Source organism: Chiloscyllium plagiosum, unplaced genomic scaffold (genome assembly GCF_037043375.1).
Source record: "Chiloscyllium plagiosum isolate Xiang-an unplaced genomic scaffold, Cpla_swu_hap1 HiC_scaffold_21, whole genome shotgun sequence".
Lineage (NCBI taxonomy): Eukaryota > Metazoa > Chordata > Chondrichthyes > Orectolobiformes > Hemiscylliidae > Chiloscyllium > Chiloscyllium plagiosum.
In genome coordinates, this window is record NW_028270159.1 from 26,688,814 (window position 1) to 26,710,109 (window position 21,296).

The 21,296-nt window shown below is 43.1% G+C and overlaps 1 protein-coding gene across 5 annotated transcripts in view; it reads right to left on the reverse strand.

Annotated features, from left to right (window-relative positions):
• LOC122564836 (serine/threonine-protein kinase Nek6) overlaps positions 1–21,296 on the reverse strand; it is a 272,209-nt gene that overhangs the window by 119,086 nt on the left and 131,827 nt on the right. For all 5 annotated transcript variants that reach the window (XM_043720147.2, XM_043720146.2, XM_087998434.1 and 2 more), the window contains 2 exons: positions 8,392–8,532; positions 7,045–7,107 (listed from right to left, as the gene is read on the reverse strand). In XM_043720147.2, the coding sequence (XP_043576082.1) occupies positions 7,045–7,107; positions 8,392–8,532 (204 nt within the window). The remainder of the gene's footprint in view (positions 1–7,044; positions 7,108–8,391; positions 8,533–21,296) is intronic.

Below are 21,296 nucleotides of genomic sequence, written 5' to 3' on the forward strand. Positions count from 1 at the left end.
ACTAACAGTGCTCTCTTCTAGATCATTTATATATATTACAAACAACAGTGGCCCCAATACTGACCCCTGTGGAACACCACTGGTCACCTTTCTCCATTTCGAGAAACTCCCTTCAACTACTACTCTCTGTCTCCTGTTGCTCAACCAGCTCTTTATCCACTTAGCTAGAACACCCTGCATACCATGTGAATGCACTTTCTCCATTAGTATACAATGGGGAACCTTATCAAACGCCTTACTAAAGTCCATGTATATGACATCAACAGCTCTTCCTTCATCTAATAACTTGGTCACTTCCTCAAAGAACTCTATTAATTTGGGTAAGGCACGATCTCCCCCACACAAAACCATGTTGCCTATCACTGATAAGCTCATTCTTTTATAAATATAAATAGATCCCATCCCTCAGTACCCTCCCCAGCAACTTCCCCACCACCGACGTCAGGCTCACTGGTCTGTAGTTACCCGGAATATCCCTATTACCCTTCTTGTACAGGGGGTCAACATGAGCAACCTTCCAGTCCTCCGGCACCTCACCTGTATTTAGGGATGCCACAAAGATATCTGTCAGGGCCCCAGCTATTTCCTCTCAGCAACCTGGGACAGATCCCATCCCATTTGTCCACCTTAATAACCTCTAGCATACCCAACACATCTTCCCTACTTATGCTAACGTGATCCAGACTAATCGAACTTCTATCTCTAATCTCAAGATTCATCATGTTCCTCTCCTCAGTGAACACTGATGCAAAGTAATCATTCAGAATCTCACCCATTCTCTCAAGTTCGGCACACAGCCTTCCTTCATTATCCTTTAGTGGACCAATCCTTTCTCTAGTTACCCGCTTGCTTCTTATATAAGAATAAAATGCTTTGGGATTTTCCTTAATTCTGTTTGCTAAAGCTATTTCATGACCCCTTTTAGCACACTTGATTCCTCGTTTAAGACTTGTCCTACTCTCCCGATATTCCTCGAGGGCCCATTCTGTTCTTAGCTGCCTAGACCTTATGTGCACTTCCCTTTCCCTCTTGGTTATTAACAATCAAGTAACAACAATTTCTTGCAATTTCAACTGAGTTCCTTCAAAAATGAATAAAAGTTTGAAGATAGCAGCATTCTTATTCCCATGGACCGAAGATTCAGCTAATTTCAATTCTCAAATAGAGCCATAGAGTTCTACAGCACGGAAACAGATCCTTCGGTCCAACACTTCCATGCCAACGAGATAACCTAAACTTATTCAGCCCTTTTGCAAGCATGTGGCCCATACCCCTCTAACGTTTTCCTATTCATATACCCATCCTTTGAAATGTTGCAATTGGACCGGCCTCCACCACTTCCTCTGGCAGCTTATTCCATACACACACCACCCTCTGCATGAAAAAGTTGCCCCTTAAGTCTCTTTTAAGTCTTTCTCCTCTCACCCTAAACCTATGCCCTTCAGGATTGGACACTCCTACCCTGGGGATAAAACCTTGTCTATTTATCCTATCCATGCCTCTCACGATTTTACAAACCTCTAAGAGGTCACCCCTCAGCCTCTGACAGAGGGTAAAGCCTTACCCTATAGGTAAACCCTCCACTCTTGGCAACATCTTTGTAAATCTTTTCTGAACCTTTTCAAGTTTAACAATATCTTTCTATTGCAGGAGACCAGAAATGAATGCAGTACTCTAAAAGTAGATTAGATTAGATTCCCTACAGTGTGGAAACAGGCCCTTCGGCCCAACAAGTCCACACCGACCCTCTGAACAGCAACCCACTCAGACCCACTCCCCTACACCCAACACTATGGGCAATTTAGCATGACCAATTCACCTAACCTGCACATCTTTGGACTGTGGGAGGAAACCGGAGCACCTGGAGGAAACCCACACAGACATGGGGAGAATGTGCAAACTCCACACAGACAGTTGCCCAAGGCAGAATTGAACCTGGGTCCCTGGAGCTGTGAGGCAGCAGTGCTAACCACTGAGCCACCGTGCTGCCATCGCCTCACCAACATCTTGGACAGCCACAATTCCCAACTCCTATACTCATTGACAACAAAGGCAAGCATGCCAAACGCCTTCTTTACCACTCTGTCTGCCTGCGATTCCACTTCCAAGGAACTAGGCACCTGCATCGCTAGGTCTCTTTGTTCAGCAACACTCCCCAGAGCCCTACCATTAACTGTATAAGTTGGTACAGTTACAACTTTTAAAAGACATTTCGATAAGTACATGAATGAAAAAGGTTTGGAGGGATAAGGGCCAAGCGCAGACAGGTGGGATTTGTTTAGGTTGGGATTATGGTCGGTATGGAGTGGTTAGATCAAAGGGTGTCTTTCCGCGCTGTATGTCTCTTTGACTCTAAATCCTGCCCTGATTTGCCTTACCTTGCTCACATTTATCTAAATTAAACTGCATGTAAAGTGTTTCAATTATGAAAACTCGCAAGAAGTTTTTAAATATTGTTTTGTAGATGATCACGATTGCAAATAATAGTCGAGTGCTCTTCAGTCAAGCTCAACTGTCACACAACAACAAACAGCCTGCCATGCCAATGACACTTAAGGTTGACCGTAAGTTACTCAAAAATTTAAATCCTGAAACCTTTGGAATTAATTTTAACATATTTTGGCAAAGCATCATTTCACAGATAGTTTCTTTCCATGAATCCTGGTGAGTTTTCTCACATTATTGTCACAATCTAATCTCATTAACTACCTACAATGGCCCTATGGCACTCCTATTTATAGAAGATTATCACAGAATTTCTACAGTGTGGAAGCAGGCCAATCAGCCCATCAGGACTCTGGCGGTGGTATACTGTAACAGCGGGGAAGGAGAAGTTGGACTCTCTTCATCTTGGTTTTAATTTTATTCTGTGAATGGCGCTTATGTACAAACAAAGGTACATGCTTTTCACTGTATTTTATATTGAATGCACATGACACTAATTCATTCATATTCGACTCCACACTGATCCTCCAAACAGCATCCCACCCAGACCCATCTCCCTACCCTACACTGTGATGCTGTATTTCCCATTGCTAACCCATCTAGCCTCCACATCCCTGGACACTACTAGCATGGCCAATTCATCTAACCTGCACATCTTTGGACTGTGGGGTGAAACCCACCAAGACACAGGAAGAATGTACAAACTCCACCCAGACAGTCGCCTGAGGCCGAATCGGGTCCCTGGTGCTGTGAGGCAGCAGTGCTGTCCACCGAGCCACCGTGCCACCCCTTGTCTGACACTAGCCCAAATCTTCCAGTCACCACAGCCAGAGGTCATGCCACTTCAGGATATCCCAGGTGCTGGTACCATCCTTAAATCTGACAATGTGCATAGTCAGGAGGAAGGCAGTGAGCTGGAGTTACCAGCTACCTGTTCTGACTTGCATATCGGGAATTCTCGGTATCTAGGTTCAATCCAATGGGTGGTAGTCGAGGAGATTCCATCTGAGTGAGCCAAGATTAAGTAATAATGGAGGCAATAGTGAGCAATAATCCCAACTAATAGGACAAGAGCAACTAAAACACTGCTTCATGGCTTTCATTGAAATCAGCTGTAGAACGATAAACATAGCTGTAAACTAATGCATGGGACATTAGGCGTAAAAATCACAACAATAATAAATTCATCCAAACTTCCAGCAGTTGCATTTGTTTGGATTAGCTGTTGAACATTGTAGAGATTATTCTCTCCCATTTTTTATTATAATGAGCTGCCAGAGGAAGTGGAGGAGACTGGTACAATTACAACATTTACAAGGCATCTGGATGGGTATATGATTGGTCAGGGTTTAGAGGGGTATGGGCCAAAGGCTGAACAATGGGACTAGATGAAGTTCGGATATCTGGTTGGCATGGACAAGTTGGACCAAAGGGTCTGTTTCTGTGCTGTACAACTCAATGACTATTCCCCCTCCCCTGTCTCCTGTGTCAACATTTTGCCAGGAAAGTGTTCAAAGGACATTGACTATCCTTTAATACCTTAAGTATGAGCCTTGTCCAATACCGGTCAGTTATCACAGCTGGCATGTTCCAGTCCTCACCTAATGTCCTGCAGCTGCTAATTATTCCTTCAAATTGGGAATGCTGTCTGATGTTCCTCTCCCTCACCAATTGTGTTGAAGGTCACTTTGATCACCGCACTCCTTAGCCTAGCCCAAAGATTCAAACTGCAGTGTTTCAGTGGATAGGTTTGGGCAATTTCACAGTGATGTTCACTGTGGCCAGAAATTCCAATACACAGACAACAGCCCTCATGACCTGAGCTTTGGAAATATAGACTTACATCAGAAAAGTCCTGATGGAAATCATCTGCTCTTTTCTGATAATCAGTAAAATGAAGCAGGCAGATAAGTGAGTAAATGCTGGCATGTATGAAGCAAAGAATCCCAAACTGTGAACCTTGGAATCACTTTGGAAATGAATGGAATCCCTGGAAGACTGAACAGGGGAAATGTGAAACTCTTAGCACGGCTGCCATGCCATATGCTGAACACCTAAACATAACTTTCACTCACATACAACAACCTAATGCTGTGGATGCTAGAAATGTGAAATGAAAACAGAAAATGCTAGAGGCATGGTGGTTCAGTAGTTAGGTGAACTGGCCATGCTATATTGCCCATAGTGTTCAGGGATCTGTAGGCTAGGTGCATTAGGCATAGGAAATGTAGAGTATGGGTGGATTACTCTTTGGAGGGTTAGTGTGGACTTGTTGGACTAAATAGCCAGTTTCCACACTGCAGGGATTCTATGAAAAGCTCAGAAGCCTGGCAGCACCTGCGGACAGGGAGTTAACATTGTGAGTTCAATGTGACTCTTCTTCGGAATTAAGTAGGTTCTAAACAGTTATGCTGAGGTTCTCCAGTATTCTCTTAGTTCCTCCTCATCATGCACTATGCCTCATCTGTGGGGCTCAAGATATTCTGTTCTGAATGTCACCCTGTAACTGATTACTAGGGACATCTTTATTTTCCTTTTTGTTTATCTGTCTCTGTCTCTCTCTCTCTCTTAAGGAATATCACACTTCCCTCTCAAATTGCCTGCGTATCTCTTAATTCTCATCAGGTGCTCACTTCAGTGTGAAAGCACCAATGTGCCTGTTCCTAGCACTTACCAGAGCAAATATTAGAAAATGATGGAGATACAACCCAGAACTTGTACTCTGGCATTTAAAAGGATGGAGATGCAGGTGGTGAAGTCTCTGATTTTGTAGCACACATCAGGAGCAGGGACATCAGAATAAGGATTTTAAAATACTGTATTGTTATTGCACCTTCCATGGTCTAAAGATGTCCCAGAGCTTCACAGCCTACAAATTAAAAGGTAACCACTGTAATCCAGCACTTTTGCATGCAATTCTGCTCTCCTTCCTATCAGAAAGATGTTGTGGAACTTGAAAGGGTTCAGAAAAGATTTACAAGAATGTTGCCAGGGCTGGAGGATTTGAGTCATAGGAAGAGGTTGAATAGGCTAGGGCTGTTTTCCCTGGAGCGTCAGAGGCTGAGAGGTGACCTTATAGAGGTTTATAAAATCATGAGGGGCATGGATGGGATAAATCGACAAAATCTTTTCCCTGGGTTGGGGGAGTTCAGAAATAGAGGGCATAGGTTTATGGTGAGAGGGGAAAGATATAAAAGAGACCTAAGGGACAACGTTTTCATACAGAGGGTGGTATATGTATGGAATGAGCTGCCAGAGGAAGTGGTGGAGGCTGGTACAATTGCAACATTTAAAAGGCATCTGGATGGGTATATAAATAGGAAGGGTTTGGAGGGATATGGGGCGGGTGCTGGCAGGTGGGACTAGATTGGGTTGGGATATCTGGTCGGCATGGACGGGTTGGACTGAAGGGTCTGTTTCCGTGATGTACATCTCTCTGACTCTGAGAGTTACACAGTAATGATTGTGTCTTCAGGAAAGGGATACAGGTTGGCCAGAACAGCTTCAAATAATGGCAGAGAGCTCTTACAGTCATCTCAATGGAGCTTTTCTGCTTTAATGTTCATCTGAAAGATATTTGAAGTCACTGTCTTTGTCGGCAAGTGTGGAACACTCCAGGTCGCAGGTTCGCGACCTGTTACACACATTCTGCCTAGACTTCCCTCTCAGGAACATTGGTGTGTAACAGATTCATCTGATCCAAGACTCTCACCAGTTCTCCATTTCTGCCAAAAGTGAAGTGGACCCTGAGCACAATGTGGCACTTCTTCAGTGCCAGCCAAGCTGACGTGCTTGAGTCCTTGAAGTGGGGTTTCAGGAGACACTGCTATCAACTGAGCCAAATGAGACAATGTGGTTGATAAAGAGATCTCAGATTTTCTTTCTGAATAACCGTATATGTTAATCGACTGGTTTAACTGTTAAGCAGCTTGGCCCAGGCGGCTTTCATCAACATGTTGGGAGTCCCAGATGGTAGCGGGACACTTAAAGCTGCCAACATATGTGAAAGGAATTTCATCAGTTCCCAGCGAGCCTGCTAAATGAAGTGTACCACTTTAGGGAACAGACTGGCACCCCATCTGTCCCACAGTGGGTTTCCTATCAGCAGAGTTTCGCAGCTGCATTTCTGTTAAAAGTTGAAGGAAGTTTGAAGCTTATGCATCCAGCCTTTGGGCATAGGGAAATCCGTAGAGAGTCATTTCATCATCTTCTGTCGAACTATTAACTCCAAACAGCACAGGCTGCTTCGCTGAGCAGATTTTCTCGTGGTGGTGAGTTAAAAGTGGGGCAATGTTAGTGAAAACTGCTGTTCGATCTGTATTTAGCTGCAATCACTTGCAGCCTAGCTAAACCAATACCAAAACCAGCAGAATCAAACTGGTTCCGGAATAATCTGCAGAAAAGGGAACTTGTTCACAATTGAGCTTACACCGACCCTGAACTAATTCACTGACTTGTTCTGAGTGACAAATTAACCATTATCTGATGTCTAACACTTGATATAATTTATTATTAAAAATGACTTCCAGGACTTCCAAAAACAAATTTTAAAATTCTAAAAAGATACCTGGTTATAATTACACAATCTGAACACAATACCTTTAAAAGGTCAATCTCATTGATGCAGTCTTGCCTTGCTTTAGCATCCATCATTTCGAATACCTTAAAAAGACAAGCACAACCAAGAAATCTGATTTATAAAAATAGTTAGCATTCAGGCATCATAGCCAGGTAGCTACTGTAGCTCACAGTTCTCTCCTCTAATAAGCGGCTTCTTGGAGTTGGTCAATTCAATCATATTTCCTAGCAGCTGGCCAGTCAGCAGTTGTGAGGCTGGTAGGAACGTTAACTACCTCTTGCTGCAGTAAGACTGGGGGAGGGGGCTACATTGTAATCCCTAATGCCCAAAGATCCCTCCTCACGGGAGTTTCCCCTTCATCTTACAAGATCTACTATCACCCGGCCATCCTAAATTGTCAATTCCAAATACCTGACCAAGGACACTGTCTTTTCACCATATCCCACCTGCCTCAGCAGTATCCAGCTCTTCCAGTTTTGCCCCTGGGGGGGTTCAGTGTCCTACAGCCCTCAGGTTGAGGAGTCGACCTGCCTTCCTGAATTGGCCCATGGTCCCACAGCCACTAGTTTAGTTGGGTGGACAGTGGCAAAGTCACTGCCAGTCAGTGTGGACATTGGGCTGGCCTTCTGCCCGGGTCAGGACACCAAAGACCATGGTAAATATTCAGCCCCATTTCTTTTGTTATTGTGACGAAACAAAAAAATACTATGTCTTGCATCTAATATTAAATATATTAATATTAAACCTGCAATTTGGAAATCTTGGTTGGCATCAACCACACAGGCTCCCACAGACTTGCTGCTGTCAGTGTGGAGAGAATCTGAATGTAATGTGAACAAACATTTCAAACGGATTTTCCAGGTTATACTGACCTGTGGTTACTGACTGGTGAGATGCAGGAGCTGTTACATGACACACTGGTCTAAACTTCAGGCAGGGTGTAATCAGAATATTACTTCCTGTTCCCCTCACCCAGAGCCAGTTTCACTCCCCTGTGAGCTTTGCTGACAAAACGAGGCAATGCCAAAGTAAGAACTATTTCCGTGTGATTTTCTTTAAGATGAAATTTTCTGCATCAAGTCAAGCAACGTGATCTGCTGATTGCACGTGAGGGAGAAAGGGAGGTATCTGTGTGAGAGTTTCAGTTTTCTCAAACTTCTGAAGTAAATTTCCTGAGTAAGAGTTGTATGATGCAATGGCAAATCCATTTATGAAACCGATATTTTGTTACCCCAAGAAGAAATTGCCCTATCACATTGTGTCGGCCTGGGCTACTTCCTTCCCCATTGTAACTTAAGGAAATTTTATAGTACAGTAAGCTGTTATTGTTAGTGAAACATTCCAACGCTTTTGACAAATTCTCTTACCTGGACTTTTTTTAGTGCAACTGCTTTTCCATTATGAAGACAAGTTGCTCGATATACTTCGCTGAACTGTCCCCGGCCTATTTTCTTCTCGATTTGGAAATCTGCCAGTCGGCTATGGTAGGTGTACGTTGGGATATGCTTCTGTTCAAAAGGAGAAAGCAAGTTCACAATTTATTTTACCAACAAAGTAACTACTTAAGGGACCTTGATGAATAAACATTCTCAAATTCTCATTTATACTTTGTAGTTCGTGAATCCTTTCAGAAATCTATAAATCGAAGCTCTAGATTTAAAGTCCACAAATGGAAGTATTTAACAATCAAAATCATGAAGGCGCTCACGTGGTTTAATTTGGGAGTACATGGCTGATTGTGGAACTGAATCATATCTCAAAGGGAGATCCCAGGTTTGATGGCACTGTGCTTACTAAGCTTGTTCACGTTAATTGAATGCAGCATAAAGAAACTGCAACTAGCTGCCCGACTATGCACATGATCTTGCTCGTGGGTGCTATTAAAAAATACTTGGCTCATTAAATTCATAGCAGACTCAACAGCAGATTTGGGCCATTGTAGGAGGAATGAGTGTGATGATGGTAGAAAATTGTATACAAGTTGAATGAATGTAATAATAAAATTGAAAATGTTCCAAAGAAGTGACAAAAAATGCTCAGAAGGGCTCAGAATGCAGAACAGTCAATCATCAGCCTTTGCAAATCTGAAGGGCCAGGGGTTTCTAAGGAGGGAAAGGCTCAGTACTGACAGGTGAGAGAGCAGCTGAACACTTGGCTCCTGGCTGATGGCTGCAGGAGGGGGAAGCTGCTTCCCAAAGATTGTTCATTTATCACATTCCAGAGCAGAATCCCAATAATTCCACAATGTCTGCGTAGTCATCACTGGTTGTGCCGGCTCAAAGTTGTCTGTTAGTAGGCATCTGGGCTCTCTGCTGATCCAGCCACCATGACCACATCTATCATCATTGTCAGATAATAACATTTTGCAGGTAAAGCCAAGCCAGAATTACTGCCTTACTTCGTGCAGCACTATTCAAAGCAAAACAAGCTCTGATCTGCATTGTCAGGCCTATCTTCGGAGTTTGAGCCTCCACTTGTATCAAGCATCAACCAGCATAAGGTTTAATCACTTCTGTTTGCAGAAAGGGGTATGCAGGAGCCCACAGTTGGGCACAGAGTCTCTCTTCGGTAGTCCTTTAATGAGCCTTTGCCTCTTCCAAATAAGCAACGCCCTTGGGGAAATTCCTTGCAATGCAGCTAGTTTTATCAAAAGAAAATAATTGGCACAGACACTCTTAAAATCCCAAGCATCAGCAAAACGGGCTAGAAATGGATTAAAGCCTTTTGGAATTAGTCCTTTTTGGCCCATCAATCTTTCTTTTACATATTGCACAAATCGCAGCGACCTGAGGCAGACATTTAGGTGAAGAACTATTTGATGGGATCTGCATCTAGTGTAAAGGCCAGAACACGTCAAGTTGATGCCAACAGCACAGTCTCTATTCCCACACTGGCTGAGATTACCAGGAAAGTCCTGCTTTCTTGGCCTCACCCCTTACCTGTGGCATGGTGACCCGCAGGTTAAATCACCACCAGCCGTGTCTCTCTACTAACAGAGCAGCTCTGGGGCTATAGCAAATATACCTTTATGGAGCGGGGGCTCCGAGAGCTTGAGGTTTCAAATAAACCTGTTGGACTATAACCCAGTGTTGTGTGATTTTTTAACTTTGTTTAACGAAGAGAATCTTTGTTTGTTTAAATTGTTCAAAATGTGTTATTATTGCAAAAGGTGCATGCAATTGGCACATATGGGTCAAGAACACCCAGAAAGTCAGTCCCACCACCTTAAGTGGATTTGAGAAGAGTCCGTTTCTGATGTGAGGCACTCATTTTCCTGCCATGAATGTGTACATTCGGGGGGGTGGGGTGGGGGCAGGGCTCCTCATTGAAAGAGTAAAGGTGAAAAATCTGCTTCTCACAGTTGATTATTTAACTGGCACACATCCTCCCACAAGAGGGAAAGGAGAAATCTTGGCATGTTTCAAATTCAGATTCTGAAAAATTTACGTGATGGCTAATTTTATACAGAGGCAAATGTCGAAGGATGTCTTGTGAATTTATTCTTAACCATGTATAGAGAAAAACAAAATTCCACAGAGACTCATCAATTAGAGTCTGGAATTAAAAACAATGCCACACTTCTGATACCAAAATCTGTATCATTGGTATTCATAAGGTGTCATTCTGGCTTTCACTCAGAATGTTTGTAGATGTTCAGAAAGTACCTTATAGTAGAATGAGTTGTCACAACTGTCACTGCATGGTCAGTACAGGTAGTGGACAAACAGCATTTAGAACAACCAATCACGCATGTGACTCGAATGGTGCGTTTTCTGTCAATCACTTGAAATTATGGTCGAACAGTTCACCTGTCCAGTATTTTTGGTCAATTTGTGACCTGTCTGCTCTAGTTTCTTTGGAGGTGATATAAGTCAATGGATCCCACAGATGAGTTGGTGTTTAGAAAGGTTATGACCCTGATTAGGTGCTGTTAGAAATATGCTGTGTGAAAAGCTGTATCAGTCAGAAACCTCAAATAATAATAACGTCTGATGTGCTCCATAAACAATGTTAGTTATTGGAGTGGATTGTGTTAATCATAAATATAATTCACACAATAAACATGACTATTGTAGTTACAGTAATATATTTTACTGTACACATGAGAATTTCAAACCTCAGCAGTTTCATCTTCTGGCTGCAGTGTGGTTCAGTAATAAGTGAAATAACCATGCTATCACCTTAAAAGCAGACTCCTGTGATTTGGAAACCTCTTGTGTACTATAAAATAGGCTAGCCCCACAAACTGAATCGCCTATAACTATCTAAATGAAATATTGTGGGATTTCTACTGATAATTTCAGAAGCTTGGCATTTATTAATCACAGGCTGACCATTACAATAACTCTGTATTGGATTTTGTACCCCAGAGCCTTTAGCTTGTGTGTAATGTGACCATTTATATCTTTATTTCTGTCACATCTCCATTCAGGGCAGCGTAAATACAAGTGACTCCAGCATATTATTGAGTGACTGAATGATAAGTTACTGGTCAACCCAGAGGATGAATGTTGTTCACAGAATATCACACGTGTTTTGGTAGCGAAGCATGTCAAAAGTAGAAAATCATAGGAATAGAAGTCACACATTCAGCCCATCAAGTCTGCCTCACCATTCTAGATCATGGTGATCATCACCCCAATGCCACTTTCCCAGACTATCTCCACATCCCTGATTGTCTTTTGTCTCTAGAAACCTATCAATTTCTATCTTGAACCTACTCAATGACTGAGCCTCCACAGCCCTCTGAAGTAGATAATTCCAAAGATTCATCACCCTCTGAATGAAGAAATTCCTCCTCATCTCAGTCTCAAATGACCTGCTCCTAATCCTGAGTTGATGTCCCCAGTTCTGGAGACCCATGCCAGAGAAACACCCTATCTATGTTCACTCTGTCACACCCTATAAGAATTTTTATAGATTTCAATGTCATCGCCCTTCAATCTTCAAAATTCTTGGGAATACACACCCTGTCTCCTTATCCTCTCATTTTAAGACAACCTCATTATCCTGGGGATTAGTTTGGTGAACCTCTGTTGCATACTCAATGGCAAGTATATCCTTCATTAGATATTTTGCACACAATACTCCAGATGAGGTTTCACCAGGGCTCCATGCAGCAAGACATCCTTATTGCTGGTGCTCAAATTCCTTTATGAGGAAGGCCAACATTTAATTTACTTTCCTAACTGCTTCCTGAAAGTGCACACTGGCTTTTGAATTACTGTATTTTCCAATCTCTCACCATTTAACAAATATCTTCCTTTTGTTTTTCCACTAACATGAATAACTTAATAATTATTCAAATTATACTCCCACTTTCTGTGTTCTAGCCCATTCACTTAGACTGTCCTCTTGAAGCTTCCTCTTCCTCTTCCTCTTGAAGCCTCCTTACGTTCTCCTCCCAACTTATATTCCCATCCAGTTTGGGATCACCAATAACTTGGGCAATAATATAATTGATCTCCACATCCAAATCATTTATAAATATGTCTTAGATCGAGCACTTATTCTACCTGTACCCACTAGTGAATTAGAGGAGTTCAGGCCTGGGATACATCAGTCATAATCTTACTAAATGGTGGGCCAGTTTGAGGGGCCAAATGGCCTACTCCTTCTCCTATTACGTATGTTCTGTAAGTCCTCAGACCATTTGAAACTGCAAAGAATGACTTAATGGGTGTTGCTATCCTCCCCCTCTGACCCAAGTGGCAGTATGTGGGATATGCCCCTTTGATGGATGCTCATGCACTTATGATTGTTTGAATGCCTGAGGCAACGAGGGGGTTGGGTCTGGGACACATGGCTTGCTGCTGAAAGCTTTTTACAGTCATTATGCTTCTTTTTATCTGGGTGCAGCATTAAAAAATGCAAAGTCAATAGTAAAGTTTCTAGCCAGGAGCTTGGATCGCTGGAGGACAGAGTTTTCCAACAATAGAGGAAAGATCATTCATTGACCAACTCTGTACTATTGGAAGCCATGTTCAAAAAAGATGGAGGTTCCACACACCACAAGCTCCCTTCACAATTCTTGCTGCCTGTTCTTCTGGTAATGAGCTTGTGTGTCTGATCCTTTAGTCTCTTCGTACCCCACCTCTCCTCTAAGCCTCACGTTCCAAGGAAGTTTGGAACCACCATTCATAGGTTCTAAGATTTATACTCTACTTTCTTTATTAAAGTAATATTCTTTAACTGTCAGTTCACTTTCTTAGATAGATATCCAGGACCCAACTTAAATATTGCCATGATTAGTCCAACACAGAGTGCGTTCGTCTGCATATAAGTTGCCAAGACGTTTGACCATATTTATCTGAAAATGCCTGTTCTTGAAAGCTAAAGTAGACTCAGGCCTGTTTAGTAGTTGGATTGGGACTACCAGATACTCTACATTTATGGAGCTGCTGTGGTGGAGTGACCTTATCTCTGGACCAGGAGGCCTGGGTTTCATTTTCGAAAATATTTCTAAGTTGCCAAGAGAAAGATCAAGAGCAATTTGAAATAAATACTGGGTTATGGCAGAAAGAATTGCAGCAAATACCAAATTGCAATCAGAGTGCTGGTAATTCAGAGATTGAAAGGTACTCATTTTATCTTTTAGTACAACCCTGGACAACAAGATCTGGAGATTAGTTACCATTCTGATCACTCATGCCGGTACTAACTGGAGACACTTAGGGGGGCGTGTTCAGTGCACAAATGTAGAGTCATATCTGCCTGCCATGTTGGAATTAATGCTTGATGACGCTGAGACACACTGTCTGATGTGTTCTGGCATTCAGCAAGACCACAGCTGCACATTTACATATGCAATGACCTAGATTTGCATACTCCATCACAGCCCATCAGGCCTAATTAAAGTAATATAGCTATCAAAGAGGGAGATAATACCATTACCTCCAAAGCTCAGGCTCAGGTCAGGCATTGGAATAACAACAAAATGCCTCATTTCATTAGGACGACCCACCTTCACTGTGGCCCATTATCAGATTACTCATGGTATTTAACATGTGTACATGTTATTACTGAACATTATTCCCCACTTAAGGTCGGTTATAATTTTTCAAATAGAATTTTTGCTCAAGCCAGCACACAATTGTAAGTATTTAATTTCTAATTAATATTCTCCCCGGAGGAGTAATGTGAAGCTGGTTTGCTCAAATCACAGGTTCCGGGAGACAAGGAACAGCAGTGGCTGCAAATTAAGCCTTACCTCAAAGGGCCTGAGCTCAGAGCAGTGAGGAGTAGGCATTCAGGAGCACTGGATAGTCACACTACAAGTAAGGACTGAAACTAACAGCTCATAATCCAGAACCAGGTCTCTGTTACCAAGGTTGGGAAGCTCTATCGAGATGGATACATTCCCAATTATTCCAGCACAATAACTAAATTAAAAAGCGAAACACAATCAACAAGATAATGCACACCAGTAAAGTGTCAGTGAACTGAGGTCTGAGTGCGAAAAATAAGCATCTATGCCCTCCATGCAGAATATGCCAACACATATGCACCAAACATTCTTATCCTACATGGTACAGATGCTCAGGAATTTACATAAAAATCATTTGAGATTAAGCCCATGATGAATAGCTCAGTAGCTGGACAACAGTCAGAGGAGCAAACACAGCCCCTGATGTCCTTAACACCCTGAAGGACTACCAGCATCTTGAATTAAAGAGAGGATTTCTATTGAGCAGCCACCAATGTGGCAATCGGGGGGCGGGGAGTTAGCTTTCTAAGTGTTTATTTTTCAAATTGTCTGTAGTTTTATATACACATGTTCATTTTTACCCCTCAAAGTGGTTCAGAAACTGTTCCTCATCAGCCAATCAGTCAGAGACTCAAGAAACAGGCTGAGCACCCAGGTCAACTCAAGCTCCAGCACTGTGCCTCCGATCGCACTTCCATGTATTCAGAGAGCTGCAGACACCTGCTGGGCGTTTCGGGGCAGTTTAAAGATTGCAGCAAAGTGTGTCATTAGCAGGGTCCATCATGTAGACCCAAAGGGAAAAATGCAACAATTGGAAGAGGGAGACTGACAGAGGGCATGAATCAATTGGGAACAGTAGAGGGCATTAAAGGAGAGTGAGGTGATAGGGAGAGGGGAGTTATGGGCAGGATTGAGAGAGGAGCTGGAGTGATCTAGGGTGAGAAAGAGACGGTGTTTGAGACAGGATAGAGGATGGGAGAGTCCACTACATTTGCATTCACCTCTGCTATTAAAAACAAAAGAGTCTTTGGTGGAAATCCTTTAAGACCACTGATTTGACTTCGTGGAGGCCATCAGAGGTTCCCTTAAGAACAACTTTACAAAGGGACCTCTAACAGATAATACTGAGAAGAGCGCTAACATCTGTATTAGCTGTATTGAATTGGATATTTTCTCCCTCCAGCAATATGGCAAGCAGCAACTTCCATGAATAGCCACAACCTTCCTGCCAAACCAGATGTTCAGGCACGAATATTGTTCTGAGAAACAGGTTAGATACACACCCTCAAAGCTGACAGGAGGAGTCGGGAAAATTCCAAAATATTTCCACGGCCATCATGCTCCCATTCCACCTCATATCCCACAGATGGCCCCCCCAATAATAAGAGATGCCCCTCCTCCCCATGGCCTCTCCCACCACGTTTTATCTCCTAAACATCCATGACCTCTCAAAACCATGTGTACACTCACCATGCATCTCCACATGACCCGTCATATCCCAAGATACCTCGAAAACCCCTGCATCCAACCGTCCCTGTCCAGTTCATTGCTCCTATACAGTGTACAGTGGGTGAACTTTGACACAACAGGTGGAAACAGAAGCAGCGTATGGGAGCATGAGGAACTTTTGAACTTATCTTACAAAACGTTCCCTCATTCAGACTGTGCTTCACGATTGCTCGGACAATTGCTAAAGAAAAGCTGGTCTGACTCCATGGAGAGACTGGGACATGCTGTCTCCACAGCTGAATAAAACAGGTTAGGAATATCAGGTTTGGGCTCACAAACCAGACAACATCCCATAAGGTACTCCCAAAATTCAGAAAGCCCGGCAATGGGGTTGGGACTTTTAAACAGTTTCGGAGTCAACCCATTTTGACGGCTACCTGGTCCAAGTCCTTTCTGTTCCATCAGGAGTTGCTGTCAGGCCAGCTCCCTACACTGTGAGAGCTGCTGTTGATATTGGAGGCTGCAGTTATCACTGCTTTTCATATCAGAGGGCTACAGGGTTGCCTGCTCAAACATAATAACACAAAACCACTTCCTGGCCAACTAGATAAGTCTTTTGATGTTCACGGGAAATAGTTTATTGCACATTAGCAACTACTTAAAAGTTCCATCGATATGACTGACACTATTACAGAGACTTTAAGGAGGACTGGATCTTACGTCTCACTCCTTCGAAATCCTAAGTGTTCGACCTGCAAGTCCAGGTGACATTGACAAAGTGGGTGGTGCTTATATCATTCTTCAGACTCGTACAACAGACACAAAATTCATTTTCATTTGTTCAATTCTACGACTGAACATTGTGACATTAAACAGGCTGAAAGAAAAAAAGTCATTTGAAATTCATTATGGTCCTCCGAAACAAGTTAACTTTACAAAAAAAAAGCTGCCGGCTTGATGCAAAATGCTATTCATTGCTAAAAGAAAAATGTGTAAAGACTGCAACTCCCTGCAGGTTTTGGCAGGATACACTTTGGAGTTGTTAGCAATTCCAGTGTAAACAAGGGGCATTCATGCCAATCTATACTGAGGCCTATTTTAGCAGGTCTGCATTTTTTTTTCACATTTGTCTTTTTTTCCTCCTCTAAGTTTTCATTCTTCCCCTTGGTGTCCATTTGCTTTCCCTTTTTCTGTTGTCCCTTCTACTTTTCAGTCTGTCTCTATTTTTCCTTCTGATCCATACAATCCTCTGATATCTCTGTGCCCCTCTAGTACTGTGCATTCATGGTTTAATCCCTCCACCACTGGCAACTGTACCTCCAGCTACCCAGGCACTGAAAATCTAGCTCACTGACAAACTTTAGGATATCTGTGTTCCTCATTGATTGATTGATTTCATTTATTGTCAGGTGTACTGAAGTACAGTGAAAAGCTTTACAAGCAGTACAGGCAGATCATAGGAAGCAAGGATGGACAGATCAGAAAGACTTAGAGGCAACCGTCTGATGGAGGAGCAGCGCTCTGAAAGCTAGTGCTTCCAAATAAACCTGTTGGACTACAACCTAGTGTTGTGTGATTTTTAACTTTGTCTACCCCAGTCCAACACCTGCACCTCCAAATCATAGACAGAGTCATACTGGTTACATTGCCTGGACGTAAAAGAAAATTATTAGTAATTTTTACAGATTTAGAATTTAAGTATAAAAGTGTAGAAAATTTATAAGAAATGTTAGACTTGGATCTGTTGTAGGAAGCTCACAAGGAGTTATCGGCGCCATCTTGTTGGAGTCTAATTGCATGTGTCAGGGTCACATTTTGTTTTACAGTATTCCTGCAAGCCACCTTTTCCTTAATGAAAGGCACTATATAAATGCAGGCTTGTTGTTACGGTCTGGGAAATTACATACAGAACAAAATAAAAGCACAATAAGGAAAAGCAAATAAATATCCATAAATAATGCCAGCCCCAGAATTATAGCCATGCACTAAGACGTTTGGCTAAGCTTTTGTGTCTAATAAAGATTAGTAAAATGCTGACTGGAATGGATTTATACAATTTTCTCAGAAGCTGTGTTGTATTATTGACAAACTGATTAACGGAGACTAACAGGATCGAACAAACAGTCGACAGCCAGAATGGAGTTCATTCAGCTGATGACATGTCAAAGATATTACTATTTAGGTAAGCCATGTGTTGGAGAGATTTTTACCTTCCCTCCATCCATAATCCAGAAGTGGAGATGTTTACTGATGACTGCTCAATTTTCAATCAGACTGCTCAATTTTTCTGATTTCTCGGATTCTACCCTGCCATCAAATTCACTTGGTCCATCTCGGACACCTCCCTCCCCTTTCTTGCCCTCACCATTTCCATCTCCGGCGACAGTCTCCAGATGGATGTTTACTACAAACCTACAGACTCCCGCAACTACCTTGACAATACCTCCTCCCACCCAGTATCCTGCAAGAACTGCATTCCCATTCTCCAAATTTCTCTGCATCTGCCGCATCTGCTTGGACGAGGAGACATTCCATTCCCGAGCATCCCAAATGTCTATCTATTTTGAACAACGTGCTTTTCCTCCCTCCGTCATCCAGACACTTCTCCGCGATGCCACCTCTAATCCTCATTCCACTGCCCTAAACCCCTCCTGCCTACAATATAAAGACAGAGCACCCCCCCCCCCCCACTTTGTCCCCCCCTACCACCCCACCGGTCTCCGCATCTAACACGCCATCCTCAAACATTTCTGTCAATGCCAATTGGACCCCACCACCAGGAACATCTTCCCCTCCCCACCCCGCTCTGCCTTCCCCAACGACCGTTCCCTCCGACAGTCCTTGGTTCACGTCATCCCCGCCACCGAACGTCCAGGTACCTTTCCCTGCAACCAGAAAAGATGCAAAACCTGCCAGCACACCAACCCCCTCGCCTCCATCCAGGGCCCCAAATTATCCTTCCAAGTGAGACAGAGGTTCACCTGCTTCTCCTCCAACCTAGTTTACTGTATACGGTGCTCCCAGTGTTGTCTTCTCTACATCGGAGAGACCGAACGTAAACTTAGGGAACGGTTCAATGAGCATCGCAGCCAGGTCCGCAGGAGATGACCAGACCTCCAAGTCACCGCCCATTTCAATTCCCCCAACCACTCCCTTACCAACAAGACCATCTTTGGCCTCCTCCATTGCCAAGACAAACCATAGCTCCATTTGGAGGAACAGCACCCTACGGCCCAGAGGACTCAACACTGAGTTCTCCAATTTCAAATACCTTCCCTCTCCATTCCCTGATTCCCTTCCCAGTTCCTTCCCTCCCTGCCACCCCTCCCAGCCACCAACCTGTTGACCAGCCAAGTCATACCTTCTGCTTGTCTTCACCTATCTCCACTTCACCACCCTGCCTCCGTCACCCCCTTTATCTGCAGCTCCCCCCATAGTCCTGAAGAAGTGCTACACCCAAAAAGTTGACTTCTGCACCTCCTGATGCTGCCTGGCTTGCTGCGTTCTTCCAGCCTCCTGCCGGTCTTCTCAGATGCTGAAGCAGTCCATGTCCATATGCAGCAAGACATGTACAATATCCAGGATTGGGATAACCAGTGGCAAGTAAGTAATATTCACTTCACACAAGAGAATCTAACCATCTCTGGCTGACATCTAATGGCAATATCATCACTGAAATCCTACCATCAACACCATGGGTGTTACCACGGTCTCAAAATTTAGGTTGAATTCTGTGGTTGTCAGAGCAGGTTAAAGGGCTAGGAATCCTGTAGTGAGTAACTCAACTGCTAACTGCCCAAAGCCTGTCCACCATCTACAAGGCACAAGTCTGGTTTGGCATGGAATAATCTCAAACAATCCAGAGCAAAACAGTTTGCTCAGCACCCCATCCACCACCTTAAATATTCACTCCCTCCACTGCTGGTGCAGAGGCACCAAATACAGGACATACTGCTGGAACTTGCCAAGCCTCCATCAACAACACCTCCCTAACAGCTCCTTGTCTCCGAAAAGAGGAGGGCTCTTTATCCATGGGAGAATCCACCACCTGCAAATGTCTCTGCCAGCCACACATCACCCTTACCTTGGACCACCTAATTATTCCTACATTGTCACTGGCTCAAAATCCAGGAATCCCCTCTCCCATTACCTTTTTGGAGGCAATTAGGGATGGTCAGGAGAATGCTGGCCCACCCAGTAACACTTACATCCACAAAATGATAAAAACCAAAGCTTATATTTTGCAATAGGCTGCTTTTTAGTGACGCATCACAAGTTAATGACTACTCCTGCCCAGTCACTCAAACCTGGACACGAGTCCAGCAAACAAGAGTCAGCACATGACAGAAACCACATTTACTCACAGTCCTCACTAAAATTCATGCCGTGGGGGCACTGGTGTTAGACTGGGGCAGACACGGTGCATAAATGCTGCTTTTAGGTTTCTGATCAGGAGATTTTTCTTCTGTACGCATGAGTCAAGTTCAGAATAATCAGGAATGATGACTGCCTCCAACCCTAATGGCAACATATTACCTGGAGCCACTGACAAGAGCTGTCACTTCAGGCTGATATGAAGTCTCCAGAGGTTGTGATCATCAAATCATACAGCACTGAAGGAGGCTATTTGGCCCAATGTGTCATTGCCAGTTCCCAGAAAGAGATATTCAAATAATCCCACTGCCCTGCCCTCTCTTAATCCTGCATTTTTCATTTTAAATTACATATCCAGTTCCCTTATACTTTCACCATACTTTCACAGGCTACCACTTCAAATTCTATCAACCCACACTATAAAAAATTCTCTTCGTCTCAGTCTGGCGTTTTTGGCAACTATCTTAAATCCAAGTCCTCTGATTGCTGATTCACCTAGCAGTGGAAACAGCTTCAATCTACGTTATGAATACCCATTCATAACTTTGACATCTTCGCATTTATTCTGCTGTATCCCCCTCGAAGTTGCAATGGACAAAGCTGCCATTGGGTATGTGTTGGATTGCAGAACTCAGTCACTGGGACTGAATTCAAATCCTGACATCTGTATTGATTTTCAAGCTATTTAAATGAGATTATTTAACTGCACAATTGCTACATTTAGCCACCTTAATGCTAGTGCCCTTCAATTCCGTGTGTCATACAATTATCCAAAATAGGCCATTTTTCCATATTAATCCAACAGGGGTCCAACAAAGCTTATTGCAGCTGAGCATAGGACAGTGTCAGGCACTGTCTTTGGGAAAATCTGACTGTTTCTTTTTCCTTTCTGTTTAACTATTAGTGGGAACAATGAATAAATATTGGCAGATCAGAATTGTTCACTGGTTCTCTGAGAATGAGAAACAAATCCTCTAATCTTTTAAACCAGCTCTTAAAGTTGAAATTATTTAGTGTGGAACATTAGAAAAAAAAGTCATCAAAATGTTTCTTTACATTTTGTACATTTTTGATGTGACTGGTTCTCCAGGGATGGATTGCAATCTGGTAGCAAGAAGAACAAGGGGTGCATGGACCGAATTGGAAACCAACTTCTTCTACGTTATTTAACATTTGTATAGTTTGTCACAGACAAATTTTGCCAAAAAGAGGGACATATTGTTGAACCTTTTTATCTTGCAC